The sequence below is a fragment of the Rousettus aegyptiacus genome, unplaced genomic scaffold (assembly GCF_014176215.1).
Source record: "Rousettus aegyptiacus isolate mRouAeg1 unplaced genomic scaffold, mRouAeg1.p scaffold_m13_p_4, whole genome shotgun sequence".
NCBI classification, from domain to species: domain Eukaryota; kingdom Metazoa; phylum Chordata; class Mammalia; order Chiroptera; family Pteropodidae; genus Rousettus; species Rousettus aegyptiacus.
Genome location: NW_023416307.1, coordinates 92,867,597 through 92,884,538, shown reverse-complemented (window position 1 = coordinate 92,884,538; position 16,942 = coordinate 92,867,597). Strand labels below are relative to the sequence as shown.

Sequence of the window (16,942 nt, the reverse complement as noted above, 5' to 3'; positions counted from 1 at the left end):
CATAATCAACAGGACAAATAATAAGAAATGTTGGAGAGGATGCAGAGAAAAGGAACCCTCATACACTGCTGGTGGGACTGCAAATTGGTACAGCCACAATGGAAAACAGTGTGGAGGTTCCTCAAAAAACTAAGAATTGATCTACCATATTATCCTGCAATCCCTCTACTGACTGTTTACCCCAAAGACTTGAAAACCCATATCCAAAAAGATATTTGCACACCGATGTTCACAGCAGCATTATTCATGGTGGCCAGGACATGAAAGCAACCGAAGTGTCCTATGATGGATGATTGATTAAAGAAGCTGTGGTACATATATACAATGGAATATTACTCTGCCATAAGAAGAGATGAAATACTGCCATTTGCGACAACCTGGATGGACCTTGAGATAATCATGCTAAATGAAATAAGCCAGACAGAACAAGTTGAAAATCACATGATATCAATTATATGTGAGATATAAACCTAAAAGCAACAAATGAGCATGACAAACAGAGAATCATGGACATGGACAATAGGCTAGTGGTTACCAGAGGAACATAGACTAGTGGTTACTAGTGGGTGGGGGAGGAGGTGGGAGGAAGACAGGGTAAAAGGGGTCAAATATAGGGTTTAGGGGGAAGGTGAAGTGAGTAAAGGGGATCAAATATATGGAAGCTGAGGAAAACTGGACTTTGGGTGGTAAACACACTATAGAATATACAGATATCAAATGATAATGTGCAGTTGAAAATTTTATAATTGTATTAACCAATGTTACCCCAATAAACTTAATTAAAAATAAAAATAAAAAGTAAATCTGAAAAAAAGTGCCTTCTTATGTCAGATGAATATATATTGTCCATTTTATATTCAAATTGCTTTTAAGAGTAACATATCTTTTGTTTTTAAAATATAACATACAGAAAGAAATTCAACATAATCTGTTTAGAAGAAATAATTTTTTTCAATAAATCTTTCCAGTATACCAATTCAATAACAAGTCTTCTCAGTCCCCTCTCCAAAATTTTCTCTCATACTCATCCTCTTGTATCCATGCATACTGGTACCGGCAGTCCAAGCTACCACCACCTCTCTCCTGGGCTCTGCAATAGGTTTCTTACTGATATAGCTGCCTACGATCTAGCACAGGGGTCAATAAAATTTTTCTGTAAAGGGCCACAGAGTAAATGTTTTAGGCTTTGCAGAACATAATATCTCAGTCACATATACTCAACTCTGCTGTGCAGAAAAAAAGTGACCATAGACTGTATGTAGACAAATGAGCTCCAATGTGTTTCAATTGAACTTTATGAATGGGCTTCAAAGTTTGCAATTCAAATAACTTTCATGTTTTAAAATGTTCTTTTGACTTATTTCCAACCATTTGAACTGTCACAACCATTCTTAGCCTATAAACCTTGCAAAAACTGGCAGTTTGTGGATTTGGCCTGTGGGTCATAGTCTGCCCGCCACTGCTCTAGCTCCACCCCTTTAATCCGCTCTGTACTGGCAGCTAGAGTGATCTTTTTAAAACTCAAATCATATCAAGCTTATAATCCTCAAGATATTCCATCACACTTAAATGCCAAAATCTTAACTGTGGCTTACTAAGCATTATGGAACCTGGGCCTTGCTACCATTCTGAATTTACCTTGTTTCATTCTCCCACTCACCAACCATGATCTTTCGGGAACAATGCTTTCCAAACTGCAGGCTGCAACCCTTTAGCAGTCATAAAATCAATGTAGTGAATCTTAACCAACAATTTTAAAAAATAAAATAGTATATAAAATACTAGGGTAATATCATGGATCCTTAGCAACAAATTTACTCTTGCCAACTGTGATAAGCCCTTGAGAACAGTGGAGAAATGCTACAATATCAGTTAAGAACAGATGATTCCATCTTTTCTTCACTGGCATCTTGTTTTATTTTCTGGCATATGATGATAAATTTCAACATCACTAAAATGGGTGCATTAATGTTTAATTTTATAGTAACCAAATTTTCAGTTTAGTGTGAAGTATGGAAGAATTTATCTGTCAAAAAAAAATCTATAAAGCTTCTATAACAGTTTTTGAATGTGGTAACAACAACATTCTAATTGAACTGTTACTAAAGACGCTGAAAGCAGAAGATTTTATTAGCAAAAGAAAAAAGAATAAAGAGGTAAAAAAAATACAAAGATTCGATCAAATTCAATTAGTGACGATACTGATTAAAAAGTTAACTCTACAGCAAACATTAAATTAGTTTGTACCAAATTCTAAAAAGAAAAAAGTTATATGCAAGGCTTTTACAGTGAAAATGATTTAAAATGTAGTTTTACCAAATGTGCAAAACCCAATATTTACCATAGGCCCCAATGTATTTGTAATCATATTGCTGTGAATGAAACCTTCAAAATTAAAGAGGCTCAGAAACTGTCCATAGTACTTTGACTGTTTTTGAAAAAAGATAATTATTACCATAATTTCATAATTTCTTGGTCATTTGTGACTGTTAATGAAACCTATTAATGATATTATCAGGCAAAAGAGCAAAGAGTCACACTACTATAGAAAACATACTCACAGCATAGAAGGTAATGCTGATTTTTTTTAAGTAAATTAGTTAATAAATTAAAAATCAACAGCATATTCTTGAATCTACTAAAATATATTTAGAAGCATTGTTTATTTTGTAATTAGTCAGATATATGACTTGAGATCTAATTCAGTGATGTTGCAAGTTGTATAAAACTTTATATCAGATATGTAGTAATAGTTTTGTAAAGAATTTACTTAAATTTAATCTTACATAGATTTAAATTATATATATTCACAGAACTGAAAAAGTATACTATTGATCAATATAAACTAAGCTAAAAAATATAAAAGAATTAGCGATGGAGCAACAAATATGACCAGAAAATAAATGAGTTATTTTTTTTAATTAACAGAAGTTTTAATAACAGTACTGATTAGCACTTTTTATGTCACAAAGAAATTCCACTGAATCTTATAACTATATTGATATGGTACTGGAATTCTTTTAGTCCCAATAATTAATTCAGTTAGGCTCTTAAAAATCACTACTTATCACCTCTAGTGACAGTTTTTGAGCTGCTCATTACATAAAGTTAAACTACTAATCCTAGATCTTAAACTTCTTGGGTATCATTAAATTTGGTGAAGTCAATTATGAAGAAGTTATTTATAGCACTGGCAGCAGGGAAGAAGAGGCATTATTCTTAGATGGCAATGATATCAATGCAATAAAATTTAATCTTTTAACACCATTCCCCAAATCTATAATATACAGGGTAAAGGGGTTTGGGTTACATTTTTTTAAATTGCCTAGATAAAAGATTGAGTACTAAGAATATCTCATTTTCCAAATCACAAATAGGCCATTGAAATTTAAGTGAGCATTCGTTTCTTCTCTTGAGAAAGATTCGGTACAAACATACTTTTCCCCCCGTATTGCTCCTCATGAGAGCATAGGAGAGCATCTAAAGGATGGGGATATAGTCAGTTATTCCTTGATAAAACATCTTTCTAGAGTCTTAATACAATTAAGAACTTGATAAATATATTGAGATGATGACTTACAGAAAAGAGCAGCAAATTAAAAATGAAATAAAGAAAACCTGCGGAAACACTACAAAGAAATGTCAGTATTACAGTACAGTGAAGTAGCTAGCTGCTCAATGATTAATCTGTTATAGATAAACCATCCATCAATATTTTAGTGATTCAAGTATTCTTTGTTAAAATAGCAATGAATGATACACCATGGCAACACTGGTGATTTGAAGAGCTTTCCTGCACAAAATACTTAAATGCTACACATAATAACGATTGGTAAAATATTTGTAGAATTTTGTCTACAGTACGCTCCAAATCTCTCTTTTCTGCAATGTTTTCTTCCCTTACAGCACATACCTCATTACATTAAGTGTCTCTTGTCAACATAAAACTTTCTAGAACCTGAAAAATAGTCAATATAAACGACCAAGTACTCTGAGCTTTTTCTTCCCGCTGCCATCCTCTCTAACCCCTTCCAACCTCAAAATCTCTTCTCGAATAGCTAAAAAGAAAAAAGAAAAGTCCCATAAATATATTAAGGTGTTATTAAAACAGCAGCTTAATATTACTTCTCCCAGACATGCTGCTCACTTTAAAATAGTATGCTTAGCCCACAGATAAGCAGTTTATGTAAGAATTCAGGCATCAAAGCACCTTGCCACATAATGCATCAAATCATACCACAAAGGTGACACAGACTTTAGACTAGATGAGCCCAAGGATAAAGATGAAATTCAGCTCTCTCGATCTGTCCCCTGATCCCACGTTGAGATTTCCAGAAGGGCCTCCTGACTCATTAAATGCAAAACAAATTTCCTGAAAATGCTCTTCATGGGGATTTGGCAGGGACCGAATCCTAACGGAATCCTTTTATCATTTCTTTCTTCCACACAAGAACTAATTACTGATTATCAGCAAATTAAGGGGTTTACATAGGTTTAGCTCGTGAATCTATCGCAAAAGTTACCATCTACTCAATGGTTACTTTAAAACAGGTGAAATAATATGAACTATATTTAGTTTAAATGCTTCCTAAATAAACATATTAACCCTTTCTCCAGCCAGCAGGTTTGAAGTATCATAGGCTTCCACAAATATAAGTGGCTCATTACACACCAACTTTCAATGAGAAGAAAAAGACGTTGGTGATAAGAATTCTGCTTAATATTTCATAAAACAACATAGCGAGCTCTTGCTTCAATTAAACTTACCTCTGAATTCCTGCATTCGATGTTTAAAAAGACTATGAATATACTTTCTGAGAATTTTACTTGGGGAGGAGTCCAGATTAACTACACATCACTGGCACAGGAAACTTCAAGTCACATTTTCTTCTAAATTTTATACAAAGAAAGGAACCAATGTTGAATATGAGATAATTCTGACCCATTTTCAAACTCAATAACAGCCACTATTAAGTGGCCACTACCTGGATCAGCATTTATCTAGACCTATTGAACTCATTTACATAAAAGCCAGCTACATAAACTATACAACTATAAAATTGTTTTCTTTCCTAGTTTTTTTCTTTATTCTTTAATTTGTACACATCTTTCAAGGGCTCATCCATCCACTAACATACACATAACAACCTCATCCCTACAATTTTTGCTTTAGGAATTCTCCCTAAGTGTAGTATATTTTGAACATTTTGTGCATGGAGAGTTAGACTGCTAAATGATAAGGACGAAAAAAAGAAGTGTTCTAGAGCAGAGTAGATCTGTTCTGGTGCTCTTAAAGTTTTTTTACTTTTATTGAATAAATAAAAGTAAAACCACAGAAATCAAGGTTATAAAACATTCACAGAGAGCAAGTTTAATCGCCAACTAGTAAGTCCAAATGTGGATGTCTTTTCTAACACAAATGATTTTTCATTCATTCAACTAAAACTAGGTCAATATAACATAGTGCTTAAGGTGCAGGCTCAAGATAGATCCTAGTTCTACTACTTCCTAACTAATGTAACCTTGGGTAAAGTAATTTTAAAATTTTGCTAAGCCTCATTTTCCTCATTTGTAAAGCGGGGATAACAACAGAAATGGCTCATGAGGTTGTGAGGATTAAATGAAATCATCTATTAAAAGCAAATGCTGTTTTAATAAATAATTGTCATTTGGTTTGATGAAAGCTCCAGTGCAATAGTGGAAGTTATAGCTATTTAGGAAACTTTTCATTTTTTAGATTTGTTTTGGATAATACTAAAAAGGGTTTAACAAGGCTTTTTTTCTTGTCTTGGCTTTTTGTCTTTGCTTTTGCTTGTTTTTGCTTTTTCCCTTTTCTAATAAACTTTCCTTTTGACTCTTAAAAAAAAGGTTTAACAATATTAGTGAATACAAACATGAAAAAAACCTGCTGTAACTTTTATTTTTTCCATGTAAAGAAATGCCATTTTTCCAAATCTAACCCAAAGATCTCATTTTAACATACCTGAAACATAAAAAACCCTATTTAATGTCTCATTAAAAAATGTTTCAATTTATATGGAAGAAAAAAATATGCATATTTACTTTCTACCCACTCCAAAAGCCAAATCTCTTCAAGGACCTTAATGTTACAAAACAGGAAACTGACAGACAATTCCATGCTATTTCCAGCAGCACTACTGGATAGGCTGCAAAACTCTCATATATTAAAACTCTCTTTTGCTTGAGATATGTCATGCAATAATCCTAAATATATGCACCATACAAGTACTCATTCCAATCACATTCCATTATGGCATTCCTTTATCCTCAGTTTGACAAGAATATTAAATGCCACTTCTTGACATACTTTGCTTTCTTTAAAATAACCATAGCTCAGTCAGCCGGGCTAGATGCAGCAGCCATTTACTCATTCTGGTACAACACAATCTTTTCCCCTCCCCTCTTAGAGAATTTTTGAGGGAAAAAGACTCACACAATCCACTCCAGAAATACTAAAAATTTTACATAACCCACAGACAATGATTTTTGTGAGGTTATAGATATATATTCTATTTTTCTTTACATTTACAAGACTAACAAATGCTTTCATAATATAATTTAGTACTTTTACATAAGAACATAAAAGTGGATGACAGCAAACACAGGTGGACTTCATATGTCAATGTGTTTTCAAAGTTTGTGTAAATAAAATTCTATGTCAAAAGCGGTAAGAGAGTTTAAAAAGGCTGTCATTTATTAAAAACACTCATACATACAAACAAAAAATCCTTTGTAGCTAATCTTTTCACAATGTAAGTTGCCCTTTTGGGTTTATGTTCTGGAAGTCCGCATGATTCTGAACAGAGTTTTCCTAAGTGAGCATGGCCATTTTAAGGTGTGAAAATTAATAAAGATAATCCTCATTTGAAATGGTATCAGGAGGTCTGAAAGGAGTGCTCACATGCAATACCAGGAGAGGTCAAATTACAGAAAGGATTGTCAATGACAAACCCCAACAGAAAAAATCATCAGGATAGAGCCACCAATGGCAGGCCTCAACATAAAAGGTGTACACTCTATCTCCTACAACATATCGACGACCCCAGCAACTCAGCCAATTTGAAACCTTCACATGCTGAAACTCTTGATTTTCTCCAGTGAACGTTTGTTCAAAACCTCTCACAACTTTCTTTTCCTCCATAAAATAACTTACCTCTCCTCTGTTGAACTTGCCTATGCCTTTTGCTACAGCTTACCTGTCCCAAACTGCAATTCTTGCTGTTCCCAAATAAACCCATTTTTTGCTGGTAAAAACAACTTATTTCTAAGGTCAACAAAGGTAAACTGAATAAATTTAGAAAGAGAACACTTTCCACACTTTTTTATACATAGGAAATAAAAGCAGTCTTAGGGCAATCAATTTCCCATTCTTTCAATTATATGCAACAATAGCAAGCATGCTTAAGTGAAGAGACTTTATTAAGGCCATAAAAGCGATGGATCTCTAGTTGCTTTATTTTTTAAGAAAAACACTATATTCCACAATTTTGCCCTGTAATCATTTCGCACTACTTTTATTTCCCAAAGAGGGCTCAGGAGCAACCTTTCCTCTCCAATAGAAAGCACGAACAAAGTTAAAGTTGTTTTGTAAATTCGGAGAACGTCTGGGACTAAGGCAGAATTTCTTCAGTCCTGTCTTTATCTCCACCTGAGATAATGACATACTTAATCCCACTCAACAGACACTGAACACAAAGGCATTGGGTGGCTGAATCTAAATATGGTAATACAAGTAAGATTTTAAAGGAGGGGGATAAGAAAAAACAGGTGACAGCCCATAAACACGAGGAACCTTAAGCAAGGTCATGGAATTTTCTTACTGGTAGGTCCGAAACTGGACAAACCCTTTGGGCTTCCAAAAAGAAAGAAATGAAACCCCAAGATGGAGATCAGGTCATTCAAGTGGTCAGTAGCAGAAGTGAGAGTAAAACCCTAGGACGCTACCTAAACACCAGAGGGGGGCGGCGGCCAGAGCCATGGCCCCAAGTGCCGCGCTTAGAGGGTGGCACCCTGACGGGTCCCGCCAGCCAGCTCCGCACTCAAAGTGCAGAGGTGGGGCCGTGCGACACCAAAGAGGAAGCGGCTGTGGTGGGAAGAGACGCTCCGCGCGTGAGGAAGAGGGAGTGGTCAAGTGGAGGTTAGGGAGAGGATGAAGGGTGTGGAGGGCAGGGGCTCCCACAAGCGGAGAAAGGGGCCTAGCTCTCACCCTTGTCGCACGCCAGCAAGAAAAGCTTCTCATTCAGGGTGTTCTCCTCCTTCACCTCCCGCACATCCTTTAGCGCCATCACCTCGTTCGGCGACGAAGAGGAGGATGGGGAAGAAGGTAAGGAGGAGGAGGAAGCGCCCGAGAGGTAGGTGCTCGGGTACAGGGCCGCCATCATCGCGTCCCATGAAGGGGGCAGGCCAGGAGACGGGGGCTGGGCCCCCATCATCCCCGACCCGGATCCCAGCCCTGAAGCAGGGCTCGAAAAGGGATGAGTCGTCCCCGCGGCTTCCTCAGCGCGCGGCCCCTTGGCCCCAAAGGGCGCTGCCTCCCCTGGGAACCAGGACTCGCCCTCCACTGACAGCCCCAGATTGGTGGCGGCGCATGCGCGGCCCCGGGGCCAGCGCCCCCTCCCCAGCCGCCTGCGCCCGGGCCGAGCCGGCCCGCGCTCGTCCGGGGACGACAGAGTGGCGCGCGCCAGGGCGGCAGCCGAGCGCGGGGCCGTGCCAGGAGCCGCGCGGGCCGCGCAGGGGGCGGCCCAGCCCAGGAAGACGAGAGCTCGGTGCCCGAGGAGCTCCGAGAGGCGATTCTGCGCACGTCGGGCTCCGGGGCCGTGGGAACTGCGGCCGAGCTGCTGCAGCCCGAAGAGATGCTAGCGACTTTCTTCACGTCATCTGCCGCTCCACGAGAGCGACGACACCAGGGCAGGACCTGCTGCGGTGACGGCCTTGAAGGTGGGCCGGGCCAGTTGGGGAGGCGGGGACTCAGCGCCCCGCCCCCTGCGCTCGGGAGCCGGCCGCCGCCTGGAAGGATTCCGGCTGCGAGGACAAGCGGGCATCTCAGTGCGCTCGCTGACTCCACACCCAGATTGCGGGCTTGAGGTAATTTCCTCTCCATCTCTTGCTGCACAGAAGTACATATGCAGCGGTATGGTTAATTGAGCCCCTAAAGGGTTTCTTGACTCCTCTTGTGGAGTTATCAAATTGTATCATGTTACCGCGTTCTCTGCCTAAAGCAGATGTCCCTCGCCGCGCCCCCAGGCGTGTTTGTGTGCTTGTATTGCACAAGCTACCCTAATTTCTAGACTTTTTTTAACTTAACAATTCGTTTGTGATAAAAAATTGCCGTAACGTTCTTGATGTCATATATTTATTCGCATGTAATGCAGGACATGTAACCAACCATTGGATAAACACATTTTTAGGACCTACTCTACATCAGAGTCCTTCCCGTGGTTTCTTGTTCATCTTTACATTTCTAAATCTGATTTTAAGACGAGTGTTATTTAGGCAAAGGCCTAACTGAGGCACAGTAAATGCTACTTCGTCGAATAATTTATTTTTTAAACCGAGCTTCTATTTAAAGCATATTCCTGTACCTTTAAAACATGGGGTGAGGGGAACCTGGGAATTATCTCTCTTGAATAATTCTTACTGCTTCCCACAACCAACCATAAAAAATCAAAATTGTGCCCTCAAAGCTTTAGGTTTTTAAAGCAATACATACATTTACTTCAAAGTATATTTGAGGGAAATATGTCCTGTTCAGGTTAATTTGTCCCATCCCTGTCCCTGATAACACCAATTCCCACATTTTCCAAATATACCTTTCTTGATGTTCGAAGTCCTCTTTAGGTACTCTGTAAGAGGACTTAATAGACATGTTGCCGAGCTTTGTGAACATTTTCCTGTTTACCTCAAAACAGTTGATTATCTGTTGAGTCACTTTAGCTTTTTTTTTCTTATCTCTAGTAGATCATAAATCTTCCCCATTCTGTAATGTGAATTATAGTTTGTATATTTGGTGGAATGTCAAAATTGCACGTTGTAAATTTGTGGCCAGTGAACACAGTGGTACATATTTGGGTTTATGTGTGTGCTTATACACTCTTTGTAGTACAGTAAAATTTTTACTCAGTAGTGGGACCACTCTAACCATGACCCATTGAAAAGTTCTAGGGCATGTGAGGGTAAAAATTCAAATGGCTCAGAATTATAGATACCACTTTAAAGTCTATTCAAGCTTCTGTGTTTAGGCGGTTGGTTATCCATAGTACTCCCACAGGGGCTGGATTAATTTCTTGGGTTCAGAAGAATTCCAGCCTACGTTGGTAGATAATCCTAAAAGGCATTCCAAAGTATTAGAGGACTTTTATTCCTTCAAAGTAAACCAGTGTTGCAACTGCAACCTGTTCCTTAGATGTCTTTTTGAATCATCTCAGATGCAGAGTATTCTCTCTTGCCTCTCTATTCTTTATCTAGCATAAAGTGGGGTATTTTAATACCATACATTATCTATTTTGCAGCTGTAATATGGAGACCTGTGATAAAGTTATGATGAGCAATGGTACGCAAGATTCAGAAGCAGCACATTATGCAAAACAACTCACCAAACCACAGGTACAAAAGAGACGAGCCACCAGCTGGAGAGAAAACCTAATTTAAGATCTAGTCCTTTAAGTAGAATAGATTCTCTCTACATCTCCCTCAATATTCCTAGGCCACATTTGCCTATTTCTTTTCCTAAAATGCCCACTAGACTCTTCCTGCCTCAGAGTTTTGTACTTATTTCCTCTGCTGAACCCTTATTACCTAGCTTCTTTTTATCATTCATATCTCAGTCCAAATATCACATTCTTAGAGAGACCTTCCCTGACCACCCTAAAATCTTCACCCTAGTTCCCAAGTCAGTCTCTACCAAATTACCTTGTTTTATTTCTCCTGCTGCATTTATCACTATCTAAAAATTTTCACGTATTTATCGTCTGTCTCTATCTACCAGGATATAAGATTCATGAGGTCAGGAAACTGTCTATATTTTTCTTGGCTGAATGTCCAGTGTCTGGTGTCATACCTGGATCATAATAGACAAATCTGTGTTATTGAATTGATTGATTTACTCCAATTATTTTAGCACAAACTAAATTTGTAGTAATCATGTAGTTGGCCTTTACTAAAATTCTTTGTTAAAGGACCATAGAACCACCTTCACTTCCCAAAAAAATAATAAAAAATTTTTGTTTTAATAATTAGTTTAGGAATTATTTTTATTAATTATTAATTAGGAATTTAATTTTACTATTTTACTTCCTTTTTCTGGAAAATAAGCTTATAATAATTCTCAAGAATGTATACTTTAAATGAAATAAATACTGACACATTTGTACATACACAGAATTTTTATTAAATATACTTTGTGAGAAAAATCCACTCTAAAGTGCTAAATTTCATGTAAATCCGAAAACTTAGTAAATATAATGGTGAAAAAAATCAAGAGGAAACATGATTTAAATAATCTCACAGAAGAATAAGAACATAATCTCATGTAAGAAAACAATCTTCAAAATATAAAAGGAAATCTCTTGTAGAAGAATATATTTCATAGTTCTACCTGTTGATGATTTCAGTTAAAAAAATTCTGTTCTAAACACATGAGCAGTCTCATTCTTACCAACATGTATATTTAATCAGATATACATGGCAAGAGATTTAGATGACTCATTCACACTGACGAAGTGACAGCATTTTTGTTGTACAGCCGTATTGGTCCCTGGCACTAACTGGGAAATGGAGGAAATAGATTTCTGAATTCAGTTGTTAGCAGGAGAATCAGTCTACTGCTAAAAATTCAGACAGAAATAGGTCTCAGGCTTAGCTATTCCTAGGTAACACAAGCATTAACCAAACATCGCCAGCTTGTAGGAGGCTGTGGATAAAATGTGTGAAAATACTCTATGTTGAATATTATCTGTGTTACTTTCTATTAAACATTCATTGGGCATGTTCTTAATTATTTAGGGCTTCAGTATAGATCAAACTTAGTATCCGTAATGTGAAGCTAACATTATAGTGTCAATGTATTTTGAGCTCCTCTAGCCAATATTTGGCTATAAGTATTTAGAAATCAGTCAAAAAATAACTATATGCACATCCAAAATGAATATTGCTAAAAGAAATCTTTATGTACCAGATATCTACAAAATGAAAAGTACGCACAGTAGGGGGTACAATAAATACTTAACGGTTGGCTGACTGACCAGTTATATATACCGTTTAACAGAACCTGGGTAATTTAGGTGCAAAATATATATACACACATATTTCTCTAATAACATCCTACCAGCATATATATGCTGCCTGTCTTAGTTAAAGCTGTGTTACCAAAAGAGCATTTGTAAAGTATCAATGCAGTTAAAATTAAGTTTTAAGTAAAAAGCTCTGGCTTCTTACATAAGAGAATGAACTTTAGGGTTTATTCAGGAGTTAGTTTTCCTATATAAAAAATTTATATAGGATGTTAATGGAACAATACTTGTCACTTAAAATTTTTAGACAATATAGAAATTTACAGAAAAGTTAAAGTTTTAGACCACATCGCATAGTTGGAGGAAAAAAACAAAGGATTAAACTGGATTATGATTTTGAATACATTTATAATCAAAATTAACACGCACACAAATCAAAACACATTTCACAGCAGGACCTGCAGAAAATTTTTATATCGATCTTTTTTGAACTATGAAAAAAAATGAAGTAATCTTGTTTTAATGAAACTCAGGAAATGAAAATGATTTAATTATGAATTATCAGCTTGATGAACACATTATCATCAGTATCAACTAGTAAATGAATTGTGTTATCTGAAAAGGTCAACAAATTCTAACTAGTGTGAACAGGATATTGAAATCATTAATGAATTATACAACTATTTTGAGCATACAAATAACCTCTGGTTTCAAAGCCACCGCATTTCAGAATTCTGTAAACTGTGAGGCATTCAATGTGTTTAATGTGGCAGAAAATCATATTAAATGTTTATTTTATTCTGTTCAGTCCTTTTCCCATTAGGCATGCAAACACTGTCATAACCATCTTCGGTTTCACTTCTACGAGGTCATCAGGTAAGGCATATATCCGGGCACCAATCTTTCGAGCAACTGAAATGGCATATCTTGAAAAGACAAGAAAAATATCTTGGTATTTGTTATATACTGTGTTTTCACTTAATATATGTTAACAAAAGAATGAAATATTTTGATAAAATTTAACTTTATAAAAAGGTTAAATTTGTGTCTTTAAATAATATTCTCCATACATGCTGTACTTAAAATTATGAATTTTAAAGATATAGTAACTTACCTGTGATTATTTAAGAAATTAAAGAGCCACTATATTCTAATATAAACAATAAAGCCTTACTTAGCATTGTTCAGCTTGTCCTCATCAGAGAGGTCTTCCCTCTTGACCATTTCTGGACGAACTGCATTTGGTGTAATGGCATCTATTAAATCGAGGACAGGTAAACTAGTGCTAATAGATTTGTCCTAGAAAATAAAGAACAGATGAACATTCATAAATATCTTTTAATTTTCATAAATAACAGATCAGAATGTCATAATGACATAACTAAAAGCAATTTATAAATTTTCTTTACAATTAGCATTCAGCTTTTCTGCAACAGGCACATATCACAAACCATGTAAAACATGCTCTTCCTTCAATTTACAGAGCTAACAGTGTGGAGGTGTCACTATACTTGAGGTTTGTGGATGTGACATTTCTTAAAGTATGCTAACTACAGTACCCATTCTGTAAAAAATAACTTTTGAAAAGGAATAGAAGATGAATTTTAAATTAATATTTTTGCAAATTCTAGTAATAATGCATTTTTAGACCATGGATTCCTAAGCCTTCACTTAATGTTTTTCAGAAAAAAAAAAAAAATAATAATGGAAAGGAACTAATATTTACAAAGGCATTATTCTTGTTGCTTTATATGTTCAGCCTGTTTAATTCTCTAAGAGCCTGGTATTAAGGAAATTATAATCTCTCTTTTAAAGATGAACAGAAAGTTCATAGAGCTCAAATGACTTGTTCACACAACCAGTAAATATGGACCCATGGCTGTCCCACTCTAATGCCCAAGGTTCCATTTTTAAAGTTACCTCCAAGGCAAACTAAAAATGGACAGATAATTTCTAGTGGATAGAGCACTGCAGTTGAAGTCAGAAATCCTGATCCGAATTGATTTTACCACTTACCAGTACATAACAAATTATCTGTTCTGTCTCTCAGCTTGAATGGTGGCCAATGTTGCTTGCCTACCCAGAATCTACTTACTCTTACTACTTTCTCCGTCCTACCAGAACTCACATTTTTGCTCTGTAGCCATACCTCCCTCAAATGGATATGTGCTTTAAGGAAAGCTAACCCCATCCACAGCTCCAGGGATGATCCTGAATTAGTCTAGCCCATGTATTATGGGGTGGGATGATCAACTTATTCTTTTTATGTATAAAGCATGCAGTGCATAAAAAAATATACAGTAATATCTCTGGCATTAAAATTTTATGGGGGATAGGTGTTCAGGAAGAAAATGTCTATAAAGACTCCTTAGATGAATAATAATGAACACCATATACAAGAATAAACATAATGGATTAAAGATTTAAATGTAAGACCTGAAACCATAAAATTCCTACAAGAAAAAACAGGCAGTAAAATCTCTGACAATGTTCTTAGTCATATGATTTCTGATACATCTTCTCAGGCAAGGGAAATAAAAGAAAAAAATAAACAATTAGGACTACATCACACAAAAAAGTTTTTCACAGCAAAGGAAACCATCAGTAAAATAAAAATCCTACTGAATGGGAGAAGATACTCGCCAATGATATATCCATAAGGGGTTAATATCCAAAATTTATAAAGAATTCATTTAACTCAACCCCCCCCAAAAAAACCCCCCAAAAACAAAAACAAAAAAAAACAAAATACAAGTCCAATTAAAAATTGAACAGAGGATCTGGATAGACATTTCTTCAAAGAGGACACAGAGATGGCCAACAGACATATGAAAAGATGCTCAATGTCACTAATCATCAGAGAAATACAAATTAAAACTACAATGAGATATCACCTACACCTAACAGAATGGCTATCATCAATAAATCAAAAAACAAGCATTGGCAAGGATGTGGAGAGAAGGGAACCCTTGTGCACTGTTGATGGGATTGCAAATTGGTACAGCCACTATCGAAAACAGGATGGAGATTCCTCAAAAAATTATAAGCAGAACTTCCTTAAGACCCAGCAATTCCACTTTTGGGTATTTATCCAAAGAAATCCAAAACACTAATTTTAAACATATATGCACCCTTATGTTTACTGTAGCACTATTTACAATAGCCAAGATATGGAGGCAACCTAAGTGCCTATCAATAGACAACTGGATAGAAAAGTGGTGCATATATACAATGCAATATTACTAGGCCATAAAAAATGTAATATTACCATTTGCAACAATGTGGATAAACCTAGAGTATATTATGCTAAGTGACATAAGTCACACAGAAAAAGACAAATACCATATGATCTCACTAATAGGTGGAATCTAAAGAACAAAATAAACAAAACAGAAACAGACTTATAGATACAGGAAACTAATGCTTTTCAGGTTGGAGGGGTGTTGGGAAGTTAGGTAAAAAAGGTGAAGGGATTAAGAACAAACTGGTAGGTAGTTACAAAATAGTCATGGGGATATGAAGCACATTATAGGGAATATAGTCAATAATATTGCAATAACTAGGTGCCAGGTGGGTATTAGACTAATCAGGGAGGGGGGATCACTTTGTAAATTACATAGATGTCTAACACCATGCTGTACACCTGAAACTAATATAAAATAATATTGAATGTCAACTCTAATTAAAAAATAAAAATTAAAGATCTAGGAAGAAAAAAATGGACCTTTTCTAGCTTGTTACCCTCTTCTTGTTCTCCACCAGTTCAAATCCCTTCTCCATGTGTGATGCACAAATCAAATCCAACTTTCTCCATCCACTCTCCACTGACCATTCAGTTGGGAATGATCAAATAGATTCGATCATTAGTTGTGTTAATTATTTGGATTTTATCATTTGCTCTGTAGTAATGTTACCTTTTCAGTAATACAAATTTTGTTTTTCAAATAAATGGTGAACACACTGAGGGCCAGTTTAATTTCTTATATTCTATGTCCTTTCTTTTCCTAGAAATGTTACTTATTAGTAAGAGCTCAATATTTATTGTTTCTAAATATTTTTTATCTATACACGTTTTTTTTCATAAATTAATGTACAAATGCATATAATTTCAGTGTAACAATTTTAATAACTGTCGATTAGAGAATTTTGTATGTCCCCTTTCCTGTTTTACATTTTTAAGTTGTGTTTCAGGTCTAAAATTTGTAAAGACAAATCATGGACTAAAATTCTTTTAATAAGCAACATTAAATATTCAATGTCATTAGTTCCTTCCAAGATGGAAAATAAAAAAACACAACTGAACTAGTACTCAGGCAACATCTCTGCCAACATCCAGCTGTCCTGTTAAAACCACTCTGGAGCTCGGTTTTTGGTAAAGATGAGAAGATTGAATTTATTAATTTCTGACATTTCTTCTGCTTTACAGTGTTGTTAAACATACAGAGCAAAGGCAAAGAAGAGAAAAAAGATAGGTAGATAACTCTTAGGAGAACTCAGGGTTTCATCTGTTTGCACTCGTCACTAAAAAACACAAATAACTGATTTTTCACCTATAATAAAATCACAAACACAAGGCTCACTGAGTAGAACCAGACATGCTTATTTTATCTAACATCAGCTTTCATGCAAAAGCGAAACAATGGAAAGGGATGAAAATTAGTGGGTATGTATGTGCAAATTACACTTGGAGTGTT

The 16,942-nt window shown here is 36.0% G+C and overlaps 3 protein-coding genes across 17 annotated transcripts in view; 1 reads left to right on the top strand and 2 right to left on the bottom strand.

The window, feature by feature from the left end:
- TRPC1 (transient receptor potential cation channel subfamily C member 1) overlaps positions 1-8,919 on the bottom strand; it is an 84,600-nt gene extending 75,681 nt beyond the window's left edge. For 2 of the 6 annotated variants that reach the window (XM_016126506.2, XM_036219718.1), the window contains exon 1: positions 8,228-8,919. In XM_016126506.2, coding sequence (XP_015981992.1) covers positions 8,228-8,453 — 226 coding nt within the window. In that variant the 5' untranslated portion in view covers positions 8,454-8,919. The remainder of the gene's footprint in view (positions 1-8,227) is intronic. The other 4 variants (XM_036219721.1, XM_036219719.1, XM_036219722.1 and 1 more) reach the window with 2 other exon arrangements.
- The window catches only part of LOC107500832 (translation initiation factor IF-2-like), a 49,361-nt gene continuing 40,914 nt past the window's right edge, over positions 8,496-16,942 (top strand). Inside the window, exons 1-2 of the mRNA XM_016126478.2 lie at positions 8,496-8,522; positions 8,589-9,137. Of these exons, the coding sequence (XP_015981964.2) occupies positions 8,496-8,522; positions 8,589-9,104 (543 nt within the window). The 3' untranslated portion in view covers positions 9,105-9,137. The remainder of the gene's footprint in view (positions 8,523-8,588; positions 9,138-16,942) is intronic.
- Positions 11,388-16,942, bottom strand: part of PLS1 (plastin 1) — a 105,803-nt gene continuing 100,248 nt past the window's right edge. For all 10 annotated transcript variants that reach the window (XM_016126498.2, XM_036219724.1, XM_016126501.2 and 7 more), the window contains exons 15-16: positions 13,423-13,547; positions 11,388-13,174 (exon numbers count right to left, since the gene is read on the bottom strand). In XM_016126498.2, coding sequence (XP_015981984.1) covers positions 13,039-13,174; positions 13,423-13,547 — 261 coding nt within the window. In that variant the 3' untranslated portion in view covers positions 11,388-13,038. The remainder of the gene's footprint in view (positions 13,175-13,422; positions 13,548-16,942) is intronic.